Below are 13912 nucleotides of genomic sequence, written 5' to 3'. Positions count from 1 at the left end.
AGTCTTGTGAAGTAGTAAGTTGTTATTCTGAGCAAATGGAATCTTAGAGAGGGCAGTGACAGAACAAGATCACAAAAGTATTAAGTTGCAAAGCTGGAACTTGAATACACATCATTCCATTCCAACATAGCCTACTCTCCACCATCTTTCTTGAAAGCATCATCTCCCCCAAATTTATATGCTTTTTTATAAATGCATTCTCTTAGAATCTAATTATATAAACAGAGACAGTTTATTGACAGTTAAAAGACCGCTTTTTGACTACATATTTTCCCCTTGTTGTAAAATGTTGTCTGCAATTTAAATTGAGAGAAACTGGCAAGGGAGGGTGCAAAGGTGTTGAAAACAGAACAAGAATAAGGGACAATCTAGCTGACAGTCTTGTCCCTATGACTCCATAGAGTAGATGACATCTCAACCATCTTTGCATCCCCTATAGTAACTTCTATATTTAAATGATGAACTAAAGAATCATTTACTTGTGCAACAAGTCAGGCAATTGCTTTGGAAGTGATGGACCAGATAACCTGGCAAAGCTCCGATTCTGGGGCATCTGTGACCTTCTGTAGCCACTAAGCAACTTGTACAGGGATTACACAAAGGACAAAGAATTCATGGAGCCATGTTCTTGGTCGTATGATGGGAAACAGTCTCAAGAGATGATGTACCATCTTTTCAAAGACTAGTTATCTCCTGGGAACTTTCTCTGGGCCATACCTATCTTAGAAAATGTTAACTACTACCTTAGTTGTTCTCTTTGGAATAATAAGGGAGGAGCTGTTCCCAGTCGAGATTTTATATTCGGGAAGTTCAAGGAATTACATTTTCCACTGGGTAGTAGCCAATCTATGGTCTAAATCAGTACATCTAAGACTTTCCTACTTAAGTTCTCTAATTAGTCAGAGAGACAATTTATATTCCTAAGGACTTGGTGATCAGTCACAAACAAGAAATCTCCCGGAAATCTTATGCGTTTGTCCCCCATAATTCATACAGATATTTCTTCTATGTATACTATCTCCACAGTTTTTATATGAAATCATTTTCCAAAAATTTCAAGCTAAAATTGACCTTTTAAAAAAGTTGCGCCATATTGACCCTGGGACTTCACTTTGTCCTGGACACAGATTTGTACCCTCTAGATTCTAGAATGCGTACATTATAGTTTAGGAAGCATGCATGGATCCAAATAACCACTATCCTCCCTCTAGATTTATATAAAGAATGAAGTCAGCAAAACATTCAGTTATTTGTTTGCATGATGCCCAACATATGGTTCAATATTTTGTTATTATATAAAAGGAATTTCTGAGCATTCCAGACCATCTTTTGAAACATGTGTCTAGTTGGATTCTTTTTTGCAATAGCAAAGGCATCTCATATAAGCTATAGTTGATATAGCTTCCAGTAGAACCAAACTTGCATCTTTATCTTGTCACTATAAAGAGACCACAACAAGTGGGAAACTTTTGCATAAAGAAATTGAGAGAATAGCTAGATAATATAATGGATAATGTGGTACTTGAATTTCTCATGCAGTACCCTGGATTTCACAGTATTTCTCCATGTTTGATTTCCTCTTCCCTTTTCTAGACATTGAATGAAAAGAAGCCAATGCAGGCTACGCAATACATTGAGACACAAGTGCTTTGAAGAGATGAGGTGGATTTATGCCCAAGAGGTAGAGTGGACTTCCTGAGCCCAAGGAGGTGGCAACTGAGAACATGAACAGAAGGCACCATTGGGACTTTTTATCTCTAACGTCCTTATTAATTGAGTAATTCATTTGCATCACCTGTATATGCTTGACTCAACCCAAAGCTACTGTCTTAGTTTGGGGACTAGACTTTTAGCCACCAAGAGGCAGGAGATTAAAAGTGCAGGCACCTATGAAAACTCTTTGAGCATCACTCAGGACTTGAGGCCCTGGGTCACAGAGGATTCTGGCTTCTCTCTGTTCCCATGCTCTCTCTCATGAAGGATGAATTAAACCACTCTCCCTGCATCTTCACCCAAGACGTCACAATTTTAAACCACTTCCCCCATGCTCCTTATGAGAGAAAGAAGGGAAATTCTTTTTGTTGCACTGGCAGGGGCAGCATTTACTAGATTAACCAGGATCCAGATTGTAGCTATGCCCCTCAAGTCTGGAAATACTGTAATCCAATATTTCTGGTCTCAGATCTCTGGTATTCTTTTTCCAATAGACCATCTACAGTTCTACCTATGGCTGAAATATAATCAATCAAATAACAGAGCCACCTAGGGGATATAAAGTATAGAGGGAGGCAACACAGCATAAACTAAGATTAAGCACAAGAGCTCTGCGGTTAAATATACTGTATTCAAATCCTGGCTCTCCTATTTTCTACCAATGTGACTTCAAACCATCTCTTAACTTCTTTAAGCCTAAGTTTTCATCTGTAAAATGGGATAATAATTGTACTGGCCTCCTAAAGTGGTTTTATGGATTAAGTGAGCTAATGCATATAGAGTACTTTCCCCATGCCTAGCACTTAACACGGCATAAATCATAATTTGTCATAAGATAGAGCCACTGTCCTCAGGGAACCTAGACTATAATTTGGGACAGGACATAAAGATACAGTAAAAGACAGTGTGTTAGCACTAAAATCATAGCACTATGAGCAATGTTGAGAAAGGAGGGAGAGATTTAAACTAGAGTAGCCTAAGAAGACTTCATGAAAGAAAAACATAATCTAACATTTGAAAATTGGGCCGGGTTTGGATTAGGAAAAGAGAGAAGACAAGATTTCTAACTGGAAGAAGAATAGAAGTATGCAAAGCGGAAAGGAGAATGATGGATAAGAGGCCAATGAGTAGACCATATGGCACAGAACAGGGGTAATTGAGGGCATCAGTGGGATTAGCCTAAAAATGTCAGATCCGAGAGAGATTGGAATAATCAGCAGAGGAGTGTGAAGTTGTCATTTAAGCAATAGGAAGGCACTGAAAAATTCTAAGCAGTTGAATAATATGGTGATGAAGAGCAAGATGAATTATAGAGGGAAGAGAAGTGGGAGATTAGATAGGAGGCTAACACAGGAATCCAAATATACAGTAACAATGGATAGAATGGATTGGGGCAGTGGGAAAAAAACAAAATAATAGATATGAGAATTTTTTTTTAAAGATTGGCACCTGAGCTAACATCTGTGGCCAATCTTCCTTTTTTTTCTTCTTCTTCTTCTTCTCCCAAAGCCCCCCCCCCCCCCAATACATAGTTGTATATTCCAGTTGTGAGTGCCTCTGGTTGTGGCACGTGGGATGCCGTCCCAGCATGACCTGATGAGTGGTGCCATGCCCATGGCCAGGATCTGAACCGGAGAAACCCTGGGCTGCCGAAGTGGAGTGTGCCAACTTAACCACTCAGCCATGGGGCTGGCCCCTGAGAAACTTTTGAAGGACAAACTATCAACATTCAGGAACAAGTTGGATAAAGGAGAGTAAGCAGAATGAATCAATAAAGTCTCTAGATTTTGAGCTAAATTACAGTTTGTGATGCAACATCACACTGTACCAGTAGCATAATTTTATTTAAATTGTGGCATGCATCTACTTATACTTTCCTAAAATTTTTTATTTCAAGTTTCACACATTGAATTGATACCCTGTTTTATCCATTTGGTAACTTTTAACTTTAACTTTAAATTGAATTTGTTCATTAATTCATTCAGCACACATTTCTTGGAAAGCTTTCTATATCAGGCACTGTACTAGGCACCAGAATCAAAACAAAGATCATCAGTTGAGGATTTCTCAGTCTTTGGTACCTGAGGGTAGAGGAGGAAAGATGAGGGGATGGCAAGTGTGTAAATTATAATATTACATAATCTGCTCTAAAATGAAAGTGTGCACATAATTGCTGAGGTACCTCAGAAAGTGCTCCAACACTGAATGGAGGAGTTGAGAAAGCTTCATATTGAGTGAGAGATGCCTATAGTCTCCTGTCACCTTTCCTTTTCATAGGTCCAATATACTATCCATGGAAGAAATAAACAAAACTGCAGATGTTCGATTCTTCTTTCATCCATTCTCGGCTGATCCTACAGTACAGGTGGTGATTTTTGTGGCTTTCCTGGTGATGTACCTGACCAGCCTCAGTGGAAATGCCACAATTGCAGTCATTGTCCAGATCAACCACTCCCTCCACACTCCCATGTACTTTTTCCTGGCTAACTTGGCAGTTCTGGAAATCTTCTATACATCTTCCATCGCCCCACTGGCCTTGGCAAACCTTATTTCAATGGGCAAAACTCCTGTTTCCATCACTGGATGTGGCACCCAGATGTTTTTCTTTGTCTTCTTGGGTGGGGCTGACTGTGTCCTGCTTGCAGTCATGGCTTATGACCGGTTTACAGCAATCTGTTACCCTCTGAGATACACCCTCATCATGAGCTGGCCCTTGTGTGTGGAGCTGATGGGAGGGTCCCTGGTGCTGGGGTTTTTGCTGTCGATGCCACTGACAATTTTAATCTTCCATCTTCCATTCTGCAACAGCAATGAAATCTATCACTTCTACTGTGACATGCCTGCAGTCATGCGCCTGGCTTGTGCAGATACACGTGTTCACAAGACTGCCCTGTATATTATCAGCTTCATCGTCCTAAGCATCCCCCTCTCGCTGATCTCCATCTCCTATGTCTTCATCGTGGCAGCCATTTTGAGGATCCGGTCAGCAGAAGGGCGCCGCCGAGCCTTCTCCACCTGCTCCTCTCACATCTTAGTGGTCCTCCTGCAGTACGGCTGCACCAGCTTCATATACTTGTCCCCCAGTTCCAGTTACTCTCCTGAGATGGGCCGGGTGGTGTCCGTGGTCTACACTTTTATCACTCCCATTTTAAACCCCTTGATCTATAGTATGAGGAACAGGGAACTAAAAGATGCCCTAAAAAAAGCCCTGAAAAAGTTCTAGGTAGGATGATCCTATGACTTTTTAAAATTGGATCACTTTTGAGAGTGAAGTGGGATGCTATTAATAGTTATGCTGGGATGACATGCGTGAGCCGGGAATGTCTTCATCAAAATGAGACATGGCCCATTATTCTAGGAGCACCAGAGGAAATGAATACTATTGTCTAATTGAAATATAGCTACATCACGTAGGGCAACATGATGTCCTGGGCATGAAAGAAGGAGCATCAGCATTTCTTGGACACCTATTGTATACTGGGCACTTTATATGGGTTATCTCACTTAGCCTGTGGTAAGTATCACTGTCTTCATTTTTTAGACAAGAAACTAAGATGGCTAATAAAAGACATATCCACAATGAAAACACAGTTTTTAGAAATCTAGAGACTACACTGTCTTCTTACAATGCCACACTCCTTGTTCGAGGCTTGCTCTGCCAGTAGGAGTACGTGTAACCTCAGGCAAGGCTCTCTGTCTCTCTGGGCTTCACCTTCGTTATTTCTGAAATGGCAGAGTTGAACTAGAAGTTTCCATGTGTTCCTTCCAAGATCATAATATTATGTTCTAAATATTGGCCAGCAGGTCCTGAATGGCAGAAAAAGCACTGAAGTTAGCCAAAGGAAGTGGGACTTTTTTTAAAGTTTTTTGTTTCGTTAACCAAAATGAAAACTCATGATTCTCTTCATAACTTTTAAAGAGCACTCCAGTAATAAAAAGGATAACAAAAATGGAGGAAAATCTTATTTAATTTAATAAGTGGAAATATAGGAGAAGAACAAAGCGGGCATCATTGAATCTTGGATTCCTCATGAATCTCTTCTACAGCATCTCTGTGTTCCAGACTCTGCATGACCTTCCAAGGAGACAGACCATTAACTTGTAAGATACTTCATTTCTTGTTGGACAACTCGAGTTGTTAAAGTTAGCTCCTCATCTTGAGCTAACATCTATCTACAAACTACTTCCTCCCGTGAATTCTGTTTTTAGCCTCTAGAGCTTTCTTCTACATGACAGCTCTTCACATGTATTAGGACAGATTTTGCATCTTCTACAGTCATCAGTCCCTTTTCTCTAGAGCAAGCACTCTATCAACTTTTCTTCAGGAGATTATATTTGAACCCTCTCATCATACCAGCCACTTTTTAGATTTTCTCTGGCTCCATACCCTTCTACAGATTTTCACCCAGAAATAAACACAATACACTGGGAATATTTCACCCAGAAATCAACACAATACACTGGGAATATTTCATTCTGGGGAACTGTTACTTTTCATGACCTGTGGACTATATTTTCATTAATTCATCTTGATCATGTTAGCCTCAAAAATTTAGTATCAAATAAAACCTCCACATAGTTTTCATATAGCTTTTAATTCTGCCTGACCATAATTTATTTTACTAACATAGATGTAGGACTTTTCATTTCACACTGATATACTGTGTTTTTATTGGTTTTGGCCAACTGATCCAAAAAGCCAAAGTTATCTTCAGAGTTTATTTTATTCATCATAGTTTTGCGTCCTGGTCAAAATTATAATCATATTTTATTTCCTTCATCCAAATCATTAATAAATATCTAGAATAGGACAGGCTGAATGCAGCATCTATGGTAGTCCTCTTTGGAAATTGTTGTCCAACTAGATAGAAATATGTTCAATTAATACCATCTGTGGTACATTGTCACAATTATGATCCCCATAGTGAATCCCACTTTCCTGTATCCATACCTTTAGATGGTCCCCTCTCCTCATGGCTATGTGACTTGCTTTGGCCAATGGGACATTGGCAAATGTGTTTCAAGCAGAGGCTCACACTTACCCTTTGGGAACTATCCTCTCTTGCTGCCCTGAGACTGCCACGTGAAGAAGCCAAGGCTAGGACGAGAACCTGTGGAGCAGAGAGAAGCCATCAAGTTGAGGCTCCCTAAAGCAACCCAGTCAACCCACCAGAAGACTGCAGCCACATTAGTGACTCCAGTAAGACCAGAAGAACTGCCCAGCTGAGCTAGCCCAAAATGCTGACCCACAGAAACATGGGCAAATAAACTCATTGATATTTTAAGCCATTAAGTTTGGAATGGTTTGTTTTGCAGCAAAATATAACCAATTCACCATCCAATCTATAATAAACCCTCTCTCCAAGAAGGATATCGCAGGAAGCATATCAAATCCTTTCATACAGCACTTGTATAACCCTAACCATTTCGAAGCCTTATTTTAAAAATAAGGTGCATTTGGCAGGATTTATCTTGGGTCACTTCATACGGGCTCTTAGTAATCGCCAGGCTTTTCAAAATGCTTAAAAATGACCTGTTTAATCATGCATTTCCAGAATTTTACTAGGGATTGGCACTGAGTTGTCTATCTTGCTCTTTTGAAATCCACTAGTAGTTCATAATTTTTTTTTATACCATCTGAATGGGAAAAGAAATATTTCAATAGTTGTGAGTTCCTTGGGAATGGAGAATGTGGCACTCATCTTTGAATTCCCAGTATCTAGTACAGTGGGTAGCGTTTATTAGACCCAGTTGATTCAATATCAAGAGATAAATTACATCTGGGGAAGGTGTCTTGCCTTTCATAAAAATTGTATGCTCTTTATACAAAAAGATTGTGCTTTACCTTTTTTCTGTTCTTTATATTCTTCACTGCTCCTTTCACAGTGCTGGTACTCCATAAATATCTATGGAATTGAGCAGGACTTTCTTTGGAGATAACTTTTTCCTGTTTTTTCAGATTTTTTAAATGTTACTAATAAGTGTGCGTTTTTATTAAAAACTTTTTTGAAACATTTATTGCTAATACTAATTTTTTAATGTTTTATTTGATTCTATATCTGTAAATCCTGTGTTCCCTAAAAACTACAGATAATGAAAAATACAAATGAGGACTATAAAATATCCATTTGAAGGAAGTGGGTAGTTATTATTATTGTGCATTAAAAGAAGATCACATACTTTGCTATATTGGATCCAATTTTAGCAAGGATTTATTTTATTTTATTTTATTTTATTTTATTTATTTATTTTTTGAGGAAGACTAGCCCTGAGCTAACTGCTGCCAATCCTCCTCTGTTTGCTGAGGAAGACTGGCCCTGAGCTAACATCCGTGCCCATCCTCCTCTACTTTATATGTGGGACGCCTACCACAGCATGGCTTGCCAAGCGGTGCCATGTCCACACAAGGGATCTGAACCGGCAAACCCCGGGCCACCGAAGTGGAACATGCGAACTTAACCACTGCGCCACTAGGCCAGCCCCATAGCAAGGGTTTTTTTAAATTATTATACTGAGGTCATATTGGCTTACAAGATTGTGTAAATTTCAGGTATACGTTACTATATTTCAGTTTCTATATAGTCTACATTGTGTTTACCACCAACAGTCCAGTTTTTATCTGTCACTGTACATACGTGCCCCTTTATCCCTTTCGCCCTCTCCCCATCTCCTTCTCCTCTGGTAACCACTAATCTGTTCTCCTTATCTATTTGTTTGTCTGTTTATCTTATCCACATATGAGCGAAATCATGTGGTATTTGACTTTGTCTGACTTATTTTGCTTAGCATAATACTGTCAAGGTCCATCCATGTTGTCACAAATTTTTATGGCTGAGTAGTATTCCATTGTATATATATATACCACATCTTCTTTATCTATTCATCATTTTTCGGGCACTTGGGTTGCTTCCGTGTCTTGGCTATGGGGAACAATGCTGCAATGAACATAGGGGTACATAAATATTTTTGAGTTACTGATTTCATGTTTTTTGGATAAATACCCAATAGTGGAATAGCTGGATCATATGGTATTTGTATTTTTAATTTTTTGAGAAATATCCATACTGTTTTTCATAGTGGCTGCACCAGTTTGCATTCCCACGAGCAGTGTATGAGGGTTCTCTTTTCTCCACATCCTCTCAAACACTTATTATTTCTTGTCTTGCTAATTATAAACATTCTGATGGGTGTAAGGTGATATCTCCTTGTAGTTTTAATTTGCATTTCCCTAATAATTAGCGATGTTGAACATTTTTTCATGTGCCTGTTGGTCATCTATATATCTTCTTTGGAAAAAAAATGTCTGCTCATATCCTCTGCCCATTTTTTGATCAGGTGGTTTGTTTTTTCTGTTGTTGAGTTGTATGAGTTCTTTACATATTTAGGAACTTAACTCCCTGTCAGATATATGATTTGCAAATATTTTCTCTCAATTGGTAGGTTGTCTTTTCATTTTGTCAATAGTTTCCTTTGCAGTGCAGAAGGTTTTTAGTCCGATGTTGTCCCACTTGTTTATTTTTCCTTTTGTTTCCCTTGCCTGAGTAGACATGGTATTTGAAAACATACTGCTAATACCAATGTCAAAGAGTGTACTGCCTATATTTTCTTCTGAGAGTTTTATGGCTTCAGGTCTTACATTCAAGTCTAATCCATTTTGAGTTAATTTTTGTGTGTCATGCAAAATAATGGTCTACTTTCATTCTTTTGCACATGGTTGTCCAATTTTCCCAACAACATTTATTGAAGAGACTTTCCTTTCTCCACTGTATATTCTTTGCTCCTTTGTCAAAGATTATCTGTCCATAGAAGTGTGGTTTTATTTTTGCACTTTCAACTCTGTTCCATTAATCTGTGTGTCTGTATTCCTGCCAGTACCATGCTGTTTTGATTACTATAATTTTGTAGTATATTTTGAATTCAGGGAGTATGATACCTCGAACTTTGGTCTTTTTTCTCAGATTGTTTTGGCTATCTGGGATCTTTTATTGTTCTATATAAATTTTAGGATTCTTTGTTCTATTTCCATGAAGAATGTCTTTGGGATTCTGATTGGGATTTCATTGAATCTGTAGATTGCTTTAGGTAATATGGACATTTTAACTATGTTTATTCTTCCAATCCATGATCATGGAATATTTTTCCATTTCTTTATATTTTCTCCAATTTCTTTCAATAATCTCTTATAGTTTTCAGTGTATAGATCTTTTACTTCCTTGGGTAAATTTGTTCCTAGGTATTTTGTTCTTTTTGTTGTGATTATAAATGGAATTGTATTCTTGATTTCTCTTTCTGCTATTTTGCTGTTAGTGCATAGAAATGCAACTGATTTTTGTATGTTCATTTTGTACCTGCAACTTTACTGCATTTTTTTATTATTTCTAATAGTTTTTTGGTAGATTCTTTAGGGTTTTCTATATATAGAATCATGTCATCTGCAAATAGTGACAGTTTTATTTCTTCCTTTCCACTTTGGCTGCCTTTTATTTAGTTTTATTACCTAATTGCTCTGACCAAAACTTCCAGTACAACATTGAATAAGAGTGGTGAGAGTGGGCATCCTTGTCGTGTTCCTGTTCTCAAAGGGACGGCTTTCAGTTTTCCACCATTGAGTATGATGTCGGCTATGGGTTTGTCATATAGGGCCTTTATTATGTTGAGGTACTTTCCTTCTGTACCCATTTTATTGAGAGTTTTTTTTTATCATAAATGGATGTTGGAGCTAGTCAAATGCTTTCTCTGCATCTGTTGAGATGATCATGTGACTTTTATTTTTCATTTTGTTAACGTGGTGTATCACATTGATTTATTTGCAGATTTTAAACCATCCCTGAATCCCTGGAATAAATCCCATTTGATTGTGGTATGTGATCCCTTTTAATGTATTGTTGTATTTGATTTGCTAATATTTTGTTGAGGGCAAGGATATCTTTAAACTTCAATCACTCGTAGAAAATTTTGAGAATTTGTAACTTTCACTTGCTGTAAAACTGATGTTATTAATGTTGCTCCATTTTATTCCAATAGTTACAGAGAGCTAAATGGACAGGCATACTCTGCAATTACACCCAGAAAAAAAATCCAAAGTAGTCTCTAATTTTTCTTGTCGTCCTTTTGTGGTATTGCAGTGTTTAGAAGCAGAGGAAAGAGTTCTGTTATCCAGAGTGGAAAATAATGAAGAAAAGGTGAGTCAAAAAACACTGGAAAAAACAAATCACATGAGGATATGGGGATAGGGCTGACAGAGGAAAGCAGAATATTTGAGGAATCTCTGGGACTGTGAAAAGATGAGAAGAGTTCTGGGTTATTGCAACAGGCAGCAAGGAGTGCATCGGGCATCAAAGCATCTATCATTGCTTCTCTGGAAGGGATATCATTGGACTGAGATTCAGGAGACATGGTTTCTAGGAGCTGTAAACTGGAAAAGTCACTGTCATCCTTCAAGCCTCAGTCTCAGTATCTACAAAATAAGAGGATTAAGCTTGTTAATATTTAAGATATCTTCAAGAACTGACTTTGATTCATTAATTCTCCCAGGTTCTCTTTACTTCTATCAATGCTCTGGCCAATTCTCCTCACATTCAACAGGCTTCTGCAGTGTTCTCCAACTCTGATGGTAATAGATACTTAGCTTCTTCCTAATCAGCAAGTGAAAGAACAACCTGGGCAAGAACAAATGAAATAGCTGTTGCCCTTCTCTTCTCCTAAGTAGGACAGAAAGACCAAGTGCTAGGATTCTGTGGGCATCTGACTTGGGAAACACTCCCTCCCAAAAGCGGTTTCATTCTGAGGTCTTTTGAAAGTCAGATGTTGCCGTGTGACTTTCTCATTATTTAAAATTAATGAGTGTTCACTTTGCAGCACATATACTAAAATTGGAATGACACTGAGAAGATTAGCATGGTCCCTGTGCAAAGATGACATTCAAATTCATGAAGCATTCCATATTTTTAAAAATAAAAAACTGAACTCACAAATGCAGAGAACAGATTAATGGTTGCCAGAGGTGGAGGGTAGGGGGTAGGTGAAATGGGTAAAGGGAGTCAAAATGTACAAGCTTCCAGTTATAAAATAAATAAGTCATGGAGATATAAGGTACAGCATGGTGACTATAGTTAATAATACTGTATTGTATATTTGAAAGTTGTTAAGACAGTAGATCTTAAAAGCTCTCATCATAAGAAAAAAATTGTAAATACGTGTGGTGATGCATGTTAACTAGACTTGTGATGATCATTTTGAAATATATGCAAATAGTGAATCATTATGTTGTACACCTGAAATTAATATAATGTCATTTGTCAATTATATCTCAATAAAAGATCAAATAAATCAGTGGGGACAGCAGATAACCAACTATGTTGTGTGTGTGTGTATGTGTGTGTGTTAATTAAACATTACACACTTGAATATCCTCGAAGTGTTTAACTGGTGTGAGACAATTTTCTGATCTGTAATTCGCCAGTCCGGTTAGACAGCCTACTTACCCAAGAGTATGGTACTAGATGGTCTTTGTCATTTGAGGTCAGTGTGCAACTTGTGGAGGACATGTCAACTTGGTGTGTGCATCATCTGTTCCAACCACCATCTGGTGAGTCTTCACACACTTTAGAACCTAAAAAGCTGAAAACTCCTGGACTTCCTAGAAATTTAGAATGTAATCTAGTTTCCACCAACCAGATGCACTCCAAGACATGAATTAAAACTGAGTAACCTGGAGAGAGAGGTGTCCTGAGAATGAGGCATCCATTTTACTGCTGAGAGTCTAACAGAAGGAGTATGGCTCTGTAGCCAAAAACTCCATCAATGGGGACTCCTTGAATCCCCAGGCTCTTTCAGATAAATGTGGTGCTTCATCTGGGTGGCCAGTTCTGTGCTGCAGAGGACTCTTTCCTAGAGTCCCAGCCTAGACCCCAGTTCTCCATCCCTTTCAATGATTCGTTAAGCACCTATCTCACAGCACTCAATCTTTTCTGTTTAAAATAAGGAGAATGGTTAAACTCTAAGTGATATACCACCATTCTTTCCTATTACATATCTTTTAAGGAGATGTGTTTTTTATTGAGCTATTCAGCTCAGCCACACTTCATCTAAAAAGGCTTTCCTGACCACCCTCCCCATCCAGGACAAGTGACTACATTGTCCCCCTGTGTTCCTTCTGTACCTTGTATATAACTCCATCACAGCATCTGTAACGCTGTAGTGTCCTATTTATCTCCCTCCAGTACACTGTAACCTTTTTGGAAGAAAAAGCTATTTCTGCTAGTGTGGTGCCTAGAATTTCAAAAATATTGAATTAATTTATTAATCATTAATTCACAGTTATCCTTTCAGGGCCAGCTCAGTTTTTGCCTCCACTGTGAAGCCTTACCTTACTCTTCTTGTCCTCCCTCCTCTAACTATGACAATATCCCTTTCAAGGGACAGTCTCACCTTGGACTTTATTATTAGGGAAACATTTCATTCCTGTGTGTTTTATCTCCCAAGTCAGATGCTGATCTCATGGATGGCAGAGACCATGTCTAATATATCTTTGAACATCTCATAAAACTTCCAACAATGAACTGGTGGCACTAAAAAAAAAAATCATCTGGAGAAGTTCAGGCTAAATAACCTAATGGAAGAAACTGAACACACCAATCAAAGTACAGAAATACTTCAAAGACTGAAACAGATCATATAAAATTCTTTCTTAGTTGCCCACCACTGTTCTTCATTAAACATATAGAAAGATGCACTGTGCCCAGGGCCTAACATTCAACTATTTTTTTGTGACTGTCTTTCCAGTTTCCCAGCCTCTTTATCACAACCTTTCTTTTAGTGATCCCAGGATGGGGAAACCCCCAGCTGAGCACAGAGAGAGACTATCTTTATCCTTAGTAGCTAGATGCTTCTGTTTCAGTGACAACCTCTCCATGGAGAAAGTCTGTGTCTCCTATGGTGTACATCTGTGGTAATGTGTATTTTTTCCAGTTGACTTAATTAAGGTACTAAGAGAAGTGAGAAATTTCCTAGGATGAACAAATGTACCTTAGCACCCTTATTTACACATCTTCCAAGAAGAAACCCCAGGCAACATCATGTTATTCATACTTCACAAGGTGCTTGGGGATATTATTCTTTTAATTATTGAAAGAAAGAAAGGAGGGAGGGAGGGAGAGAGGGAGACCAGATCAAAGGCAATTTCTCCACTACCTCTTTT

At 38.3% G+C, this 13912-nt stretch overlaps 1 protein-coding gene, 1 long non-coding RNA gene and 1 other non-coding gene across 3 annotated transcripts in view; 2 read left to right on the top strand and 1 right to left on the bottom strand.

The window, feature by feature from the left end:
* The first annotated feature begins 4006 nt into the window (after positions 1 to 4006).
* LOC103564924 (olfactory receptor 10V1) lies at positions 4007 to 4936 on the top strand. Its single transcript, XM_008540858.1, has one exon. It carries the CDS (start codon positions 4007 to 4009, stop codon positions 4934 to 4936), a length of 930 nt encoding a protein of 309 aa, XP_008539080.1.
* Positions 4937 to 5664: 728 nt separating this feature from the next.
* The window catches only part of LOC139074361 (uncharacterized), a 37387-nt gene continuing 29139 nt past the window's right edge, over positions 5665 to 13912 (bottom strand). The window contains exons 3-4 of the long non-coding RNA XR_011523893.1: positions 6756 to 6824; positions 5665 to 5788 (exon numbers count right to left, since the gene is read on the bottom strand). This is a non-coding gene — a long non-coding RNA (uncharacterized lncRNA). The remainder of the gene's footprint in view (positions 5789 to 6755; positions 6825 to 13912) is intronic.
* On the top strand, positions 11557 to 11662 carry LOC139074665 (U6 spliceosomal RNA). Its single transcript, XR_011524299.1, has one exon. It is a non-coding gene; the product is annotated as a U6 spliceosomal RNA (small nuclear RNA).

This window comes from Equus przewalskii, chromosome 11, assembly GCF_037783145.1.
Source record: "Equus przewalskii isolate Varuska chromosome 11, EquPr2, whole genome shotgun sequence".
Lineage (NCBI taxonomy): Eukaryota > Metazoa > Chordata > Mammalia > Perissodactyla > Equidae > Equus > Equus przewalskii.
The sequence above is the reverse complement of the archived record's forward strand: the minus strand, read 5'-3'. Positions and strand labels throughout refer to the sequence as shown.

Bases quoted from the DNA above. Each gene is read 5' to 3' on its own strand.
- LOC103564924 (XM_008540858.1), top strand. From the start codon at position 4,007: ATGGAAGAAATAAACAAAACTGCAGATGTTCGATTCTTCTTTCATCCA.